The sequence below is a fragment of the Fundulus heteroclitus genome, chromosome 16 (assembly GCF_011125445.2).
Source record: "Fundulus heteroclitus isolate FHET01 chromosome 16, MU-UCD_Fhet_4.1, whole genome shotgun sequence".
Taxonomy (NCBI): domain Eukaryota; kingdom Metazoa; phylum Chordata; class Actinopteri; order Cyprinodontiformes; family Fundulidae; genus Fundulus; species Fundulus heteroclitus.
Genome location: NC_046376.1, coordinates 31,181,877 through 31,198,796, shown reverse-complemented (window position 1 = coordinate 31,198,796; position 16,920 = coordinate 31,181,877). Strand labels below are relative to the sequence as shown.

Sequence of the window (16,920 nt, the reverse complement as noted above, 5' to 3'; positions counted from 1 at the left end):
ACACAATTTCTGAATAAAAACAGTCGAGAAGAAAAAAAGAAACATAACTCGGCCATTTTTTATACAATTACAATATACAATACATGCAGCAATTTCTGTCTAAACATATTTCCCCAAATCAAACTCAAAATGCAAAGCAAACTTAAATAATAAGATTCAGTAACTTTTTAGTTTAAACAAAATGTCAAGTGGTCATTAAAATGTTCAAATGAAGATTCAAATATGGATCAACTTTATTGTACACTCAGTGGCCACTTTACAGTATTAGGTACACATTCCTAGTAGCATGGGGGACCTTCTTCTGCCTTCAGAATGGCCTTAATTCAATTCAATTCAATTCAATCCAAATTTTTTTATATAGCGCCAAATCATGAAACATGTCATCTCTAGGCACTTTACAAAGTCAAGTTCAATCATATTATACAGATTGGGTCAGATTATACAGATATTATAAAGATATTATAATTCTTTGTTACTTTGATTGACTTAGGCCTCTTCAGTGATTTTAATCCATAGTGACATGATAGCACCTTGTCAGTATGGATGATATTATGTCAGATGAACATTTGTGTGAAAAATCACCTGTTCCAGCATGTCCCAAAGGGGCTCCATGAGACACTTATACGTATGATTCCATTGAGCTCAATTTCATGTTCAAAAAACCTGTTTGAGATAATCTGAGCTTTGTGACATGGTGCATTATCCTGCTGGATACCGTCATCAGAAGATAGGTAAACTGTGGTCATGTAAAGGTGGTCATAGTTAGCAACATTACTCAGGTAGGTTACTGTGCTCAAATGATGCATAATTGACACCCAAAGTGTACGAGGAAACTATCCACCACACCATTACACTACCACCACCCACCTGACAATACGACATTTGTCCAGTCTTTATTATAGCATTGTCTGATTCCGCTTGGTCTGTGCAGATTGTAGCCTCGGTTTTCCTGTTATCGCTGACAAAAGTGGCACCTTGTGTTGGCTGCTGCAGCCTTGATCTCCCTTGCCTCATGGTTAGTGTGTTGCGTATTCAGAGATGGCTGCATACCTTGGTTGTGAGAAGTGGTTATCTATGCTTGCCAATCTCAAAGCAGTTTCTCCATTCTCCTCAGACCTGATTTCAACAAGGCATTACCCCCCACACAATTGGAGCATATTTGCGCAAAAAATGCAGAATATTTCCTCTTTTTTGACCATTCTCTGCGTATCCGGGAGAGAGTTGTGTGTTTAAAAAAAAAAAAGGTTAAATAGGGAGACCAACACATCTGGCATCATCAATCAATCGGTTCAAATTTCAGCAAGTGGTCTTGCCATGTCTGGATGCCTAAATGCACCAAGTTGTTGGCATGTTGTCCAATTTGCTGTTTCAATAAGCAATTATTTCAATGCATCTAAAAAATATCTATATAAAACATTGCACGTCATGTATCTGTGTTTCTTGTTTGGGTCATCTATTAGTAAAGTTCATTGTAACTGAGACAGCATTGCTTCCAGGAACTGAATATGTCTATGCTGAATAACACTCCCCCAAAAAGTGACCAATCAGAGCGAGCCTCCTCTTTAAAGCCAAACGCACATCTTTACATAAATACAATAAACAAGGATAAAACACACAGTTTTGATATTTTCTTCACGATTTCAGGAAGTTTTTTGTTTTCAACTCTAAAGGAACAAAAAAAAAAAAAAAAAAAAAAGTTTTATGGACGCCAGAATGAATCGGCTTGCATTACGTGATGACGTAGCTAAATGTTTTGACGTTCAGTGTCGCCGCACTGTGAACTAGACTGCCCAGGGAAGCTAGAGGGACTATTTTTCTCCACATTACACAGGTAAATGGTTATCATACAGCCGTCGGCGTAGTTTTACTTTTCATTTTGTAACACAAATCACACCTTTCTCCGACAACTGTTCTCTAATTTCAACCTTAAAACTCCAGTTAGCGCAAAGCTACGGTGAGCAGGCGCGTTTAGCTGGAGTTACCTAACTGCACAGGTTAGCTCGGTTAGCTTAACTCGGCTACACACGAAGACCAAAGCTCGGCTAATATATCAGTCAGGGACCAGAAAGCACCTTGGTCAGGGCTAAATAACGCGTATTTGCCCCCCCCGCTCAGCATAAAGCATGGCGGCGCTTTTCTAACGTTACCCGTAACGTCCCTCCTTACTTCTTGTGTAAACTCCGAGTTTAAATGAAGGCATGCTGTGTTTTGGGGCCAATCTGATCGGCTTGTTCCACAGATCTCCGCTTCCATCATGGCACTGAGGAGCGCCGTGTGTCGCCTGTTGGTGAACCCTCACAGATGCGCCTTCCTGTTGTCCTCCAGAGCCCAGGGGACCGCTGCAGCCGCCAGACCGGGTCAGTACTCCTAGAAACTAGTCTTTATGCCGTGATGATCACGCTGCAAGAAACCTCAACGTGTTTTTGTTGGGATTTTCTGTTATATGGCAACACAGTTGTATAAAAAATATCTCGAGCGGGGTCAGGTTGGATGGTAAGCGCCTGTGTAACAGCAATTTAAAAAATTTGCTTTGACTGGACCACTCTAACACACGACTTATGCTTTAATCCAAACCATTGCTTTGGAGCTCTGGCTGCTTGTCTAATTCACCATCTTTTGCCATTTCTCACAGGTTTTCCTCCAAGATTCACCCATTGTTTAGTTTTGGTCTTTTCCACATGTTTGCTGGTTCTCCAGCTCCAGTTCTCTAGGTCTGGTGTCCTGCAACTTTTTTATGGCTTTCTGCTTTCAACACACCTGGGTGGAATAATCAGGTCATTAGCAGGGTTCTGGAGAACCTGACTCGATACCGAGGAGCTACTTCAGCCATTTGATTCAGGTGTGCTGGACCAGGGACCCATCTAAAGGCTCGGCTCACACTTCAGGGAAATGCGAACCATATCCAATCTTTTTGTCCATATACGACCCATATCCGTCTTTTTCATGCCAGTGTGAACGGCCCAGTTCTGGTCTTTTCACCGCCCACAAAAAAATTCCCATTTGTGCCACCTCCATATGTGGTACTAATTTGGATACGTATCGGATATTTTTCAAAGCGTCCTCTTCGTTATTATTAGCTGAGCTGCTTTCTCGTCTTGCTGTGATGTGGTCTTAATATTGTCGACTCCCGTTGCTCAACAGCTTTCTAACAATAAGGAGAGACGCTGGCCGGTATCCACGTTTTTTTTCTTTCTTTTTTTTTTTTTTTAACAAAACTCTATTGAACACCTCTAGAAACCTTTACATTCACCATTACCACATGTGCAAATAATTCACTATTAGCTGTGCATGCAGGTCGCTCCGCGATCGCATTTAATAGTAGGATGAGCGACCACCTCAAAAAAAATCTTAATTGAGCATCAAGACCTGCAATGTGAACTAAAAGTTTCGAACTGCAAGGGCTCGTAATGGCTTTCTGTCAACATTGCCGTTCTTCTTGCCGCTCTTCTCTGCAGCTCCTCCAGAGTTACTATGGGCTTCTTGGCTGTTTAGGTGGACAATCATGTCTCTGGAGGTTTGCAGTTCTGCCACGCTCCTGAGTCCTGGGTTTGAGTCCGACCCTGAGTCTTTCTGCATTGAGTACTCATGTTCTCTCTGGGTACTCCAGCTTCCTCCCACAGTCCAAAAAACATGACTGTTAGGTTAATTGGTCTCTTTAAATTCTCCTTAGTCTGGGTGTGAATGATTGTTTGTCCTGTCTGTCTCTGTGTTGCCCTGCGACAGACTGGCGACCTGTCCAGGGTGTACCCCGCCTCTCACCCATTGAACGCTGGAGATAGGCACCAGCAACCCCAACAGGGATAAGAGTGTCGGAAAATGGATGGATGGATGGAGTAGCCAAATAACTTTGAGCCTCATAACCTTGCTTTACTTTAAACCTATCAACAAAGCCTGACCTGTCTATGTTCCTTGGTCTTCTGTTTGCTCACTAATGTCCTCTAACAACCCACTGGGGACTTCACAGAACAGCTGGATTCAAGTTGTGCTAGATGCTGCATTCCTTGCCTCGGGAGTTGGAACTAGGAGCTGGAAATGTTGTAGCACCCGAGTTAACAGCGTTCCTGTTAACACAGTAATCACCACTTTCAATTTGTTCCGCTCAGAGTTGCCGCCGCTACACGTGACGTTGATTTTAGACGCACTCTTACGGCTGTGTCTTGTAAAATAAACACGTTTTCATCACAGCTTACTGTTGTCGATGCGAGGAGCTGCCATGTCGGATCCAACAATCGGCCACAAAATTGTCAGACTTTCCAAGTGGGAAGTCCTACTTAGTTTAAACTTTAGTTTATTCTGGAACTGACTGGGACGCACCAGGAACTACACAGAGGTGCACTCCGTTTACTAATTGGTGACTTTTGAAGGCAGTTGGTTACCCTGGATCATATTTAGGCGTGTCAGAGTGAGGAATTATAACTAGATTTGCACGCCTAACTTAAGATTTCAATTGTTCAAACATGTCGATTTCCTTGCATTTCATAATTCTGCTCTACTTTGCGCTGGTCTATCTCATAAACCGCCAGTAGGATACATAGAGGTTTGTTGGTTTCACTGTGAAGACACTCAAGGGGTTTAAATACTTGGCATGCCACCAGATCTCTGCGTGTTGAAATCAACTCGTTTTAGATTGGAAAAGTTCCTCAAACCAGGCCTGTTATTCTGTGCACAATGCTAATAGTTTCTGTTTTTTTTTTCTTTTTTTTTACTCCTAGATGCAGACAAGTTGGAACAGAGGGCTAAACCATGTAGGTGTTGACAGCTGTCTGGGAAAAGCGTACAACAAAGGTTTATTTTTAATCAAAGTCATGCTTTATAGCCATTGTAAATAAAAGTCCTTTCCTCCTCATGTGCCTGGCAGCTAAAGTCCAGTTCAACTGGCGGGACGCCCTGGACCTCGAGGGCCAGCTGACCGAGGAGGAGGTCATGATCAGGGATTCCTTCCGGACGTACTGCCAGGAGAAGCTCATGCCTCGAATCCTGATGGCAAACAGAAATGAAGGTGAGATTTTTTTTCCAGCCTATTTTAGCTCAAATATCCGGACTGACTCCACGAAATATTTTCACTTTGAATATTAAGTTTCAGTTTTAACACTTTATGACTTTTGTGTTTGTTTGTTTTTTTTTTTTTTAGTTTTCCACAGAGAGATCGTGTCTGAGATGGGGGAGATGGGAGTCCTTGGCCCAACTATTAAAGGTCAGTCTGGATTCCTCTAAGGCATTATGGGATGGATGGCCGTCTCTTATTAAAAACATGGGGCATTCTTCACCTGTCTTCACATTCCTTCGTCTGTATTTGTAATAAGGCTTCTCTTATTGTGTTTGACGCTCAGGGTACGGCTGTGCCGGCACGAGCTACGTGGCGTACGGTCTGATCGCCAGAGAGGTTGAGAGGGTGGACAGCGGCTATCGCTCCGTCATGAGCGTGCAGTCCTCCCTGGTCATGCACCCTATCAATGCGTACGGCACAGAGGAGCAGAAACAGAAGTACCTCCCAAAGCTAGGTAATAAAACAGTTTATTCATCACCGGTTTTCTGGGAATCATTCTTGCTGATCAGCAGGAGAATGCTTAGAAAAGTCCCTGTTCTTCTTGCTGAGCCGTACTGACCCGGCCACAATTGTCGGCCCGCCTTGCAGCGATGTGTCAGCAGTCTTAAAATAACGGCATCTTTTTTGCCGTAGGAAAAATCTCTCCATGAGAAATTTGGCAAAATCCAAACAACAGGTGGTAGAATCCTTGAGATCAAGAGCCGATTCTCCATGGATGCAGCAATGACCAATTTTCGGTGTACTGCTGGAGTCTGAGGCTGCACAAATTATCACAGTATCAGTGTGTGCAACATTCACATCGCAAAGGTCTGTTTGGAGCGCAATAAATATTGGCTGATATATTCAGTGTTAAGAACTTCCATTTTATGTGGTAATGTGGCTTTAATCAGTCAGACAGAGTCTCACAGCAGCAGATGCTTGTACAGATACAGACACATTACCCAAAGCGCTGAAGGTCACAGATGATGGACCCTCAGATGAGAAGGAAAAAAGAAAATGGGAATATAATGCAACTAATATCTAATATTCTCCCCATTGCAAGCTTCTCTACTGTCGTGCGGACAAAGTGGAGTCTGTCGGATTAAATTTTTTAATGCCCCCGTATTTCAAGGGGCTCCTGAAGCCATGCGGTCTCAGCATCCCAGCATCCTTCAGTAGATCAACAGACCCACAGCATCACAGATCCTTCTCCGTACTTAACTGTAGGCAAGAAGTGTTTTTCCCACTCACTCATCCTTTATGTTCATGCCAAACCAATGAAGTGTTGCCTAAAATCTCAGGCCCAATGTTCCAGTTCACATTCCAGTAGACCTCAGCAGGCTTTACGTGTTATATTTGTGATGGTTGGAATGATTGGCATTTTTCTAGCATCGCTCACAAAAATCTGGTTGGCATGCAGAAAGCATCCAGTGGTTGTTATGGAGACTCAGTGAGCCTCAGGGTTAAAATTTCTCTCCTCCCTTCCACATCCTGCTCACTGTACATGGTATCAAGATAAATATGGGTCCTCATCCAGAGCAGTGACCAGAAGATAACAGAATGGGTTATATTTGTCACGTCGTGTTAACAATCCAAGAGAAGTCACAGGATTATGCAGTGCAACAATCGGACAGTAAAATGACATTAATAATTGAATAATCTCTTTTAAACCCTGAGTTTTGGCTCTCAAATGCCAAAATAGTGCAACTTTCATGAACTTATATAACATGTATAATAGTAGTCGGGAGAGAGAAGCCTGCGTTCAAGAGACATCCAAAGATCAAAATGGTATCGGTGCCCTGTTTGTTGGTACTCGCTGATACCGATACCACCATTTTAGTGCTGGATCGGGGCCCATACTGGTATCGGTATCAGTGCAACACTACATGTTGGTAGTGGAAGTATCCACTGATCAGTTAAAAAAAAGGGAGCAATTAAAGATGCTTCAGTTATGTTCATGTTAAAAGGATTATTAGGGATACCATTAATGATCCAACCTATTTTGTTAAAAACAATAATTTTTTTCCGCCACTGAATAAATGAGCTGGAATCACAGGGCGGATTTTTCTAAATTACTCGCTTTAAGTCGTTGCTGCAATCTAAAATGGAGTTTTTTTGCACATGTTCGTCTAGAGTGCCAATTAAGTCAGCACTGATTATTTTACAGCTCGTGGAGAGATCCTGGGCTGCTTCGGCCTGACGGAGCCGAATCACGGCAGTGACCCCAGCGGCATGGAGACCAGAGCTAAATTTAACCCATCCAGCCGCACCTACACCCTGAACGGCTCTAAGACCTGGTGAGTTATGGTCTTCCATGCAACCTGGTGTCGCACATTATTCAGAATAAATGCTTGGTAGACCTTAGCTTGGAGTTGTGAATGTGCTCGTGGCTGGAAAGACTCTGTAACCTGAGAATCTGTGAATGTTTGTTTGTATCTGCCCTTACAATTCTCTGCTGGTACGCCTGAATTTCCCCTCTGGGCGACAATAAAGGCGATTTCTATTCTATCTCTATATTAGAGGCATTTGTGCCTCAATTGTCATTTCTGACTACTGATTTCTACTCATCTGTGTCGTGCGTCTCAAACGTCCGACAATATTATTGACGCACGGTTTTTAAACGAATGCACCAAAGATCATCATTAGTCTCATTAGCCTTGTTCCCTGTCATGGAGTAATCATTATCCTCGGCTGTGTGCGCCATTAAAACGCTGCTGAACTGTTTGTTAATTGGTGGAGAGCATTTTATGAAGATCTGTTATACCTGCTTCCCACACAGAAAATACCAGCAGCAGACCCGGGAACCCACGTTGCAACAGCTTATAGTGTCCAGACATGAGTCTCTTATTAATAAAACAGCATAACAACTGCAGTTGCATTATTTTTGCCTGTTAATTATTAATGTTATGTGACTCCTGGAACAAACATGGGAAGATAAACTAATAGCAGCCAGCAGCAAAGCTTTAGATCCACTGCTTCAGATTAAATTCTGGTGTTAGTGGCGTCATCGTTTCTTTGACCTCTCGATATGTTTCTGCAGCATCAAGTAAAATGATTGAAGAAACATTCAGACCATGTTTATATGTTTCTGATTATTAAGTTCTAGCCGTTCCCTGCAACAGCAAGAGTAATGATCATAATCGTCCACATGGTGGCGCTCTTCACCGCTGAAGCACCACGTGTGAACCACTCAACCATCTGTTGAGTCACACTTTATAGGTTTGCTTAAATTGCATTAAAAGAATCAGATTTAGCAAAGGCAACAAGTGGTGTTGTTAACATGATGTGTACTTCAGACATTTTCTCTATCCCCCCCCCCCCCCCCCCCCATCATTATATTTACAGGAGCAGTTCAATAATTTGAACACAGTTAAAACATTATCTTATTTCAATAATTCTGTTTAACAGTAAAACTCTTGTATTTTAGTAATTGAAGTGATCTAATGCAAACGTTTATTTCTGTATATTGTATTGTCCGTGGCTTCCAGCCAAGGCAAACCCAAAGCATGGGACCGGCTTTAAAATAAATATTTAAATAGAAGTGTTGCTTTATGACCACGTTATGGCCTACACGGTCATAAGGAAGGGTGTTGACCCCGCGGTTTGCCAACAAAAAGCTTGTTGCTAAATATGCTGGCTCTTCCCACTGCTGTTCAGATTAAGAGAAAGTCAAGTTCAGGTTTGCTTTAGATGCGAGCCAAAATCATGAAAATTCCCTATCCGAGCTTACCATCACCGCGTTGGACCGCTATTTTCCTTCAGAACCAATTTAATTCTTCATGTCATCGATTCGAACACGGCGTCAGAAACGCTCCTCGGGGGATTTTGGTTCTTTTTAACTTAACGGCCACATGCGTAATGCGTATGCTCCTTTCCACTACATCCCACTGGTGTTCTGCCGGGCTGAGATCCGGTGACTGTGCCGGCCCCTGGAGTACAGCAAATCTGTTGTCATGCTCAGGAAACCAGCTTGAGATGATACGAGCTTTATGACGTGGTGCGTTATCCTGTCGGAGGTAGCCATCAGTAGATGGATACCAGTCTATCCAGTCTGTCGTATCTGTGCATCCCGACTGTTGTCACCCAATTTGGATGAGTCTGTGTGAGCTGTAGCCTCAGACTCCTGAGCTGAGCGTAGTGGGAACCTGCTGTGGTCTTCTGCTGCCGTCGCCCCTCGGCTTTAAGGTTCAGAAATCTCTGGCCGGCTCATTCCCCCTTTGAGTTCTGATAGCAACCCGGCGCTTTTGTCCACACATCTACCGCTCGCTGGATATTTTTATCCCTTTTTCTGCCCCGTTCTCTGCTGATCTGAGGTGTTTGTGTGAAAACCCCTGTGCGGCACCACCAGCCAATGCCTCGTTTAAAGTCGCAGACATCTTCTTTCTGATGACCGCTTTGATGCGTTTAATCTCCAAATGCGCTGAATTACTGCTTTGTGATCGACCAAATCAGTATTTGTGACAACTAGCACGTAAACGTGTGCCTAAAAATAAGGTTACACACTGACCACCCTGATTAACCCCTCTAGTAGTTTCGCCTCTCGAATGTAATGACTGAAATAAAGTTTTTTAAGCCATTTTCATTTATTGAATGCACATCATATGAACTACTCATCAAAATGCCGGAGAGTCACATATTTTGAGATTCATTCATTCATTAAAAAAAAAGAGAACATTAGGAAAGAAGCAGACGCTTTCCCTTGTTTCCAGCCTAAATAGCCGGCCTAGCCGTGGCTTCTGTGCATCTCTAATAATTACCTGCCTCTGCCTTCAGGATCACCAACTCTCCTGTGGCCGACATCGCTGTGGTCTGGGCCAAATGTGACGACGGCAAGGTCCGCGGCTTCATCTTGGAGCGCGGCATGAAGGGCTTCTCCACCCCCAAGATCGAAGGAAAGTTCTCTCTGAGGGCCTCGGCCACCGGGATGATCCTCATGGATGAAGTTGAGGTTCCCGAGGAGAACCTGCTTCCAAAAATCTCTGGCCTTGGGGTGAGTGAAGCGCTTTAAATCAGTGGGTTTGGCTGTAGAAAGTTCTTTATATTGTCTTTATTTAATGAATTCTAATGGATTTGCTGTGTAAAGTTAAGCGATGTACTTAACCGTCATACATAATCCTGCAGGGTCCGTTCGGCTGCTTGAACAACGCCCGTTATGGTATCGCCTGGGGGGCTCTGGGGGCCGCCGAGTTCTGTTTCCACGCAGCTCGTCAGTACACGCTGGACAGGTCCGAAACGTCTCTTTGCAGCAAAACAAAGATGCTGTTGCTTTTGTTGCTGAGAACCTAAACTTGGACATGGCTTTTATTAATTAACACCGAGTTAAATAAACTATTGTTTTGTCTGTTTTTTTCCCCTACCAGAATCCAGTTTGGTGTTCCTCTAGCCCGGAATCAGCTGATACAGAAGAAAATGGCTGACATGTTGACAGAAATCTCGATCGGCCTGCAGTCCTGCCTGCAGCTGGGCAGACTGATCGATGAGAAAAAGTAAGAACGGTGGGGCTCTCTCGTTTAGATGCAGGTAGACCGGTGCACCCGTCTCTAAAACGCCGTAGTGAAATAGACTTTTTCCTACCCTTCCAGCTGAAAGGGGACACGATTCCTTCCCAGTGGTTTTAAGGAGACTCCTGAAAACCAAGAAATAATATTTAGATTTATCAGAGATCCATGACTGGGTGGAAATGTTTAAATCTATTATCTCTGATGTAAAAAAAAAAAAATTGGGGGTATTTTAATGTTCCAACATTATGGAGGACATTGTCTGCTGTTTGGAATACTCAGCTAAGGGTACAAACGTATAACCTAATCGTCAGTGACTATGTTTTCAGTGTAGCTGAAGTAAACGTGAGCTTTGTTAACAGAGCGGCCCCCGAGATGATCTCCATGCTGAAGAGGAACAGCTGCGGTAAAGCTCTGGACATCGCCAGGCAGTCCAGAGACATGCTGGGCGGGAACGGCATCGCCGACGAGTACCACATCATCCGTCACGTCATGAACCTGGAGGCCGTCAACACGTACGAAGGTGAGGAGGGCCACGGAGATTGGTGGGAGTCCAAAAGTATTCACGCCCCCCCCTGTGGTTTTTCACATTTTTCACCATTGCAACTACACTGTGAATGCTTTATTGGGATGTTATCTTATAGACCAACACAGATATGGGCATCACTGCGAGGCAGAAGGCAGTGGGACGTGGTGTGTCCTTTTTTTTTTTATTATTTTTTTTTTTTTTAGAAATCACATCTGAAATCCATGGAGTGCAAATGTATCTAACCCCTTTGGGTCAACACTAAAGACTTTGTATTGCTGAACTAACTCTATTGACAAGAAAGAGGACAAGTTCAGCTTCGGACAGTGATGTCAGGTGTTTTTAATCCCCTTGCTCAGTCAGCAAGCTCATATGGATCAATTCCACCCGTCTCACTAATTGTTTTAAGGCAAGCTTTGGGAAACAGGGTCCATCTGGTCTGAGCGCGGACCATCGCCTTTAACTTTGCTACGATCCACGTTCCAATCAATTTGTTTCTCAATCTCTCGCAGCATCGTACCTGACTCAGGGATGTAAACAAAGACCGGTGCCTGTGAAAATGGTTACGGCGGCCCACAATGCATTGCGAGATTACACACCCTTTCAATCCCTAAACCGTGCATGATTCAGTGTTTTATTTCCCCCCTAAAGTTGAAAACTGTGTACGCTTTTCTACTGTGTTGGCCTGTCAGGTAAAATCCCAATAAAACACACTGATGTTTGTTGTTTTAATGTTTCTGAATTACAATATAAATCGGTTTAGAACAGAAGTTGTAGGGTTGAGTTGCCTTTTAATCGATGCCAGCGGTCATCCCTGTTTCACCCTACATGTCTCAGCCTAGTCTGATATGTTGCACCTTTATTTATGTGTTTTTTTTCTTACCTCCCATCAGGTACTCACGACATCCACGCCCTGATCCTGGGCAGAGCCATCACAGGCTTGCAGTCCTTCACAGTTGGCAAATGATCCGGCCTCCAGCTGCTATCAACAGACGCAGCTCTGCCGATGGGAATGTAAATCTGATTTAAAGTCCGTTTTTTAAAAGATAACCCAATCCAACGTCCTCTCTCAAAACCAGTTTAAGTGCTTTAATTGGAGAGAAATGCCCATTTCAATTCTGCCGCTGAACTGTGGAGCTGATCCATTCTAAGTACCTCAGAGGTCAGTTTTAAGAAATACATTTTTCCACAGCAGGAACGAGTTTCTCTATGCGTTTAAATGATCAAATCTTAGTTTGCTTTGGTAGTGAGTGAACCGTTTAGAATGAGTTAAAGTTATAGATCTGTTGCTGTGTTGACGTCTGGCGATGCAGTTATAAAAGCAGCAAAGCATGAATACACACATCGTGTTTGTGTGATTATCTTTGGTTGAAATGTTTCTTTAGCGCAGCAGAAATTGTTACAGTAATTACGACTTTATGCACTTTACATACTGTAACGCTAAGATGTTAGCCTGCGATCATTTTAATGAATAAACGTTAAAAACATCCATCGCGTGTGCAGAAGATCAAGATTTGGTAACATCAAGCCTCTGGTAGGTCAGTGACTGACATGTCTGTATATAACTGTGAGGCACAAATACATTCATTCAGTTTCACGTGTGTGTGTGTGTGTGTGTGTTCATTTGAAAGAGATGAAATAACTCAAGGATCTCTTGCTCTGATGTAACTTCAGTTTATTTGTATGGCATTTCAGCAGCAAGGCGATTCAATGTGCTTCACATCATGGAAACAAAAACATCATAAACACATCAAAACAGTCACCGGTTGTCAGACCAGTAATAAACATTAAATTGTATCAAGTGAAAATATCAATACACATAAAAAATATTGGTCAATGTTCCTGTTATGATGGGCTGAAAGCATCTCTAAACAGGTGGGTTTTCTGTCTTGATTTAAAGGAACTCAGTGTTTCGGCTGTTTTGCAGTTTTCTGGAAGTTTGTTCCAGATTTGTGGAGCATAGAAAATGAATGCTGCTTCTCCATGTTTGGTTCTGGTTCTGGGTATACAGAGTAGACCAGAACCAGAAGATCTGTGTGGTCTGGAGGATGATACAGCAACAACAAAAATGTCAAAGTGGTAATACTGCAAATAATGGTGACATAATCCTGTGTATGTGCAGCAACACCTGTTTAACAGATTATAAAAGAGAAATTACCTGAGAAAAGTTTAAATGAACTCTTCATGGACATTTGATCAATAAATATTGAATTTCAAAGCAGAGTATTTGGTGCATTTTAGACGTATTATTTTCTTATCCTCTGTGGTTAAAATTGGACATACAAACTTAAATGTAAACATAAAAAGCTCCATAATTAAATGACACCTTAACCAGCTTCTGGCATTGATCCTGGCTGAATGTTGGACCGCTTTTCTCTGAGAGTTTAATGAAATGAGTTAGTCTGTTGTCACGCACCCAACGTTTAGGGTAGTCCATTCAAATGCAGTAAGGGTTCAGGTCGTGGCTGGTCCAAAAGTGGGTTCCTGGGTTTGCTCTGGACATTGTGACCAGCTTTGTTTCTTCTCAAGAGAACATTTCAGATAGATTGTTTGAACCTGAGCAGAATCAGATACTCTGACAGGAAAAAGTTTAAAACAGCAGCAATGGTTTTGGAACGAACAAGCTAGACTCCTGGAGCCGCATTCCCAAAGCCCTGACCACTTTCTTTTAATTAAAAAAAAATGTCAATAAACAAAATAGTGATTAGGAAAAAAAATAAACCAACCACTGTCTATTTAAAAAAATGAAACAAGACATGGGAAACAATAAAAAAGCAACCGCTTTAGGGGATCTCTACCAGTTCTTCCAGAATCACAGCAGAAGTTTTGATTTGGGGGGAACTAAATATTTGTTCGGGGCATCTGTAGATATTTACGTTTGCATTAATCATTTTGATTATGTTTGGATTAGAGCAAAAATGCAATCAGACCAAATGTGTGCTCCCATTACATGTTTGTTGTATAATCGTTCCATATCTATATCTCACCAGTGATGTCCTGGGTAGGAGCAGTTCCCAAACATGTACAGATTTATCTCTGCATTATGTTTTCAGCTAACCACGGCTATAATTACCCACATATTTAAGGAGCAAAGTCACTGCAGTTTAACCTTCCAGTCATCTTCTGCTCACTAAAGCAAATAGCCTCGGTTAAAGATGATTTATTTATCCAGTGGATGGAGGTGCTTAGCTGTACCTCTGAAATGCCGCCTGTCTAATCCTGAAGCTAACATAAAAGCACTGAACAAGCCACTGTGTTGGTAATGAAATTGAGACGTTCCCAGTTAATCCGCTCACTCTGCTGTTACTGGAACGGGTCAGAACGCACATACATGTGGCTTTCCAATGATCCCTTTTGTTCAGAACAAACTCAACATGTGGGCTTGATCTGAAAAAATATAGCGCAGGTGGCCGCTGTTGGTCGGCATCCAACATCCAGACCCGTTCTGGTCGAGGCTTCCACCAGAAGACTGGGACGTCTCCGTGGCTCCCTGTGATGACCTGATGTGGACTTTGTGGAACCAGAAGAGGATTTCAAGCCTCAAAGAAATTTTTAAATTATATCTAAAGCTTGTTTTAGCCTTTCTCTTTGTATTATCTCATTTTGCGTTGTGTTTCTTTGTCCTGAGTAAATCTGGTTTTATATAACAGTAATAATGTATTAATAAAAAACTTAAGGACAGGGCTGTTGCCTGGATCATCTCGAAATGTTTGATTCAATGCCTTGAAAAAAATTACTTGAGCTAAAGAATTTACCTAAGTTTAAATTGATATACAATGATAAAAGGTTTATTTGCAATGAAGTAAACCCTGAGAACCAGTACAATAAAAAAATACTGCAAATACTTTCATCACAGTTTTCTGTGATAAAAGAATTTGCAGCAGTCGGGGGTGTACCGACTATTTTTAACATGTATTATTTTGTGTTTTTATAGTTTTCTGTTTAGTTGAGATTCACAGATGTTTGTAAAAACAAAACAAAAAGGAATTCAGCCTTGAGGTGGTAGCAGTACTTGACCTTGAACAATAAAAAAACACATCTAAAGAAGGTGTAGCGGGGAAATCAAATAATCTGTGTGTGCAGTTTCCTGCTGGTGCAGATTTTGCCGATTCCTCTCCCTTCCTCTCCCTTCGCTCCTGATCTCAGCTCTGCCTCCTGTCCAGGACAGTGGAGGGGTTCTGAACCCAACGAAAGGTTATGAGCAGATCCTCTCAGCTGCTCCTCTTCTCCCCCTGTAAATCCAACAAGGAAGGATGGATGTGGAAAAAGAACCGGGCTGCTGCGCAGATCGAGGCCTCCATGCTGCGCCGTCACATGTGTGACGCTGCTACTTTGAAGTGGGGAGGAATTAAACAGCAAATCCCTGTCAGTACATGCTGCTTATGTAAGGAAATTACTTTTCCTCCCCTTTTTTTTGGACTGGAGGCTTTTAATCTTTTTGGGTATGTGCAGCTTGGACTGATAAATTTCCCCCCTAAATGCTCTGCAATCTCTGCGTCCCTTCATTCAAGCGGGAAAAAAAGCTGCCATCTCCCTCATGATTCCCAGAATTAACCAGCGGCTAAGTGTGCATAATCATACATTTATAATCTCAAGTAATCTCGTATATTATAATCACAGCAGGGTTCAAAATAAGATCTCCTTTTCATGGGGATCAAATGGAGGTCTGAAAAGCCATTTATAGGGATCAAATGTGCAAATGCTCTGATTACACCAAAATAAAGGATTATTGCTCATCAATGGGATTCACGGGTAGGGTCAGAGTTACCACTGCAGCAGTTTGAAGCACATATACCTTTTTTATTATTACCCCCCCCCCCCCCCCCCCCCCCCCCCCCCAGACAGTAGTGGCAGATGGCCGTTAACACTGAGCCTGGTTCTGCTGGAGGTTTCTTTCTGTTAAAGGGGGGTTTTCCTCTCCACTGTTACTACATGCATGCTCGGTATGAGGGATTGCTGCAAAGTCAATTACTTTCTCCTGGGATTCCTGAAACAGAAAACGGTTTGACCAATCCGTCTGTGGTTTAATTGAATAGAATTTGTGAAGTGCTTTGAGATGACATGGGTTGTGATTTGATACTATATAAACTGAATTGCGTGTAGCATTCAGTGTTAACCTGGGTGAAACAGAAACAAAGCCGGGTTGGTTGTCCGCTCCCCAGGGGACTTTGTTAAAAGGAACCAACGGTGGAAAAAAAGCCAGAAAACATGCTAATGCAGGACATGATATAACAGTGTGGGAGCAGAGCCAATCGTGTCATTTATTGGTGTAAGAATAGCAATAATGTGTTATTAGGGAAAGAAGAGTACAGGAGCCCATAGCTGAGGATATGACATTTTTTGTGTATTTGAACACAAGTCCCAACAGAGCTATTCTGTCACTCTTAGGATTTTCTCACCTTAGTGTTCGGTCTTTCCTTGCTTGGCTCAAATAATGCACCTGATCAGACATTTAGCTGTCTCGGCGCACCTGTGGCGAAGCGGTTAGTGCGAACCATATTAGGAGGCCTTTAGTCCTTGACGCGGTCGGCCCGGGATCAACTCTGACGCGTGGCGCTTTGCCGCATGTCTTCCACCCTCTTCCTGTCAGCTCACTGTCAATAAAACATGTGCCACTAGAGCCGCAAACACAAAAAAAAAATTTGCTGTCTCCATGCTCCTGGTTTTAGATTTCCCTCTCACATCTAAATGTTTACTTTCTCTAGGCTAGGCCTGATTAAGAATTGCTCCTTAGAGGAGTGGCGCCACCAGGGTGCCATGTCCTGGCCACCCCACACGGCAGTGTAAATTGTAGTAACATCAGTTTAGCATTTCATCCCATTATGCACAGCCAGAGAGGCAGCCGCTCTTCTTGACCTTCTATCGCACTT

General features: G+C 42.8%; 1 protein-coding gene and 1 long non-coding RNA gene across 2 annotated transcripts; both read left to right on the top strand.

The window, feature by feature from the left end:
- The first annotated feature begins 1,724 nt into the window (after positions 1-1,724).
- gcdhb (glutaryl-CoA dehydrogenase b) lies at positions 1,725-12,647 on the top strand. The gene is made up of 12 exons (XM_012867923.3): positions 1,725-1,831; positions 2,240-2,357; positions 4,713-4,745; positions 4,859-4,999; positions 5,132-5,194; positions 5,331-5,501; positions 7,194-7,323; positions 9,800-10,016; positions 10,148-10,251; positions 10,387-10,512; positions 10,887-11,047; positions 11,944-12,647. The coding sequence occupies exons 2-12, from the start codon at positions 2,255-2,257 to the stop codon at positions 12,015-12,017; spliced, it is 1,323 nt and encodes a 440-aa protein (XP_012723377.2). The 5' UTR covers positions 1,725-1,831; positions 2,240-2,254; the 3' UTR covers positions 12,018-12,647.
- On the top strand, positions 5,510-6,799 carry LOC118566408. Its single transcript, XR_004932987.1, has 2 exons — positions 5,510-6,533; positions 6,576-6,799. It is a non-coding gene; the product is annotated as an uncharacterized LOC118566408 (long non-coding RNA).
- Positions 12,648-16,920: the final 4,273 nt, after the last annotated feature.

Excerpts from the sequence above, each read along its gene's own strand:
- gcdhb (XM_012867923.3), top strand. The coding sequence starts at position 2,255 with ATGGCACTGAGGAGCGCCGTGTGTCGCCTGTTGGTGAACCCTCACAGA. Across the intron at positions 10,252-10,386 it reads CGTCAGTACACGCTGGACAG|AATCCAGTTTGGTGTTCCTC; the intron begins GTCCGAAACGTC and ends TTCCCCTACCAG. Across the intron at positions 10,513-10,886 it reads AGACTGATCGATGAGAAAAA|AGCGGCCCCCGAGATGATCT; the intron begins GTAAGAACGGTG and ends CTTTGTTAACAG.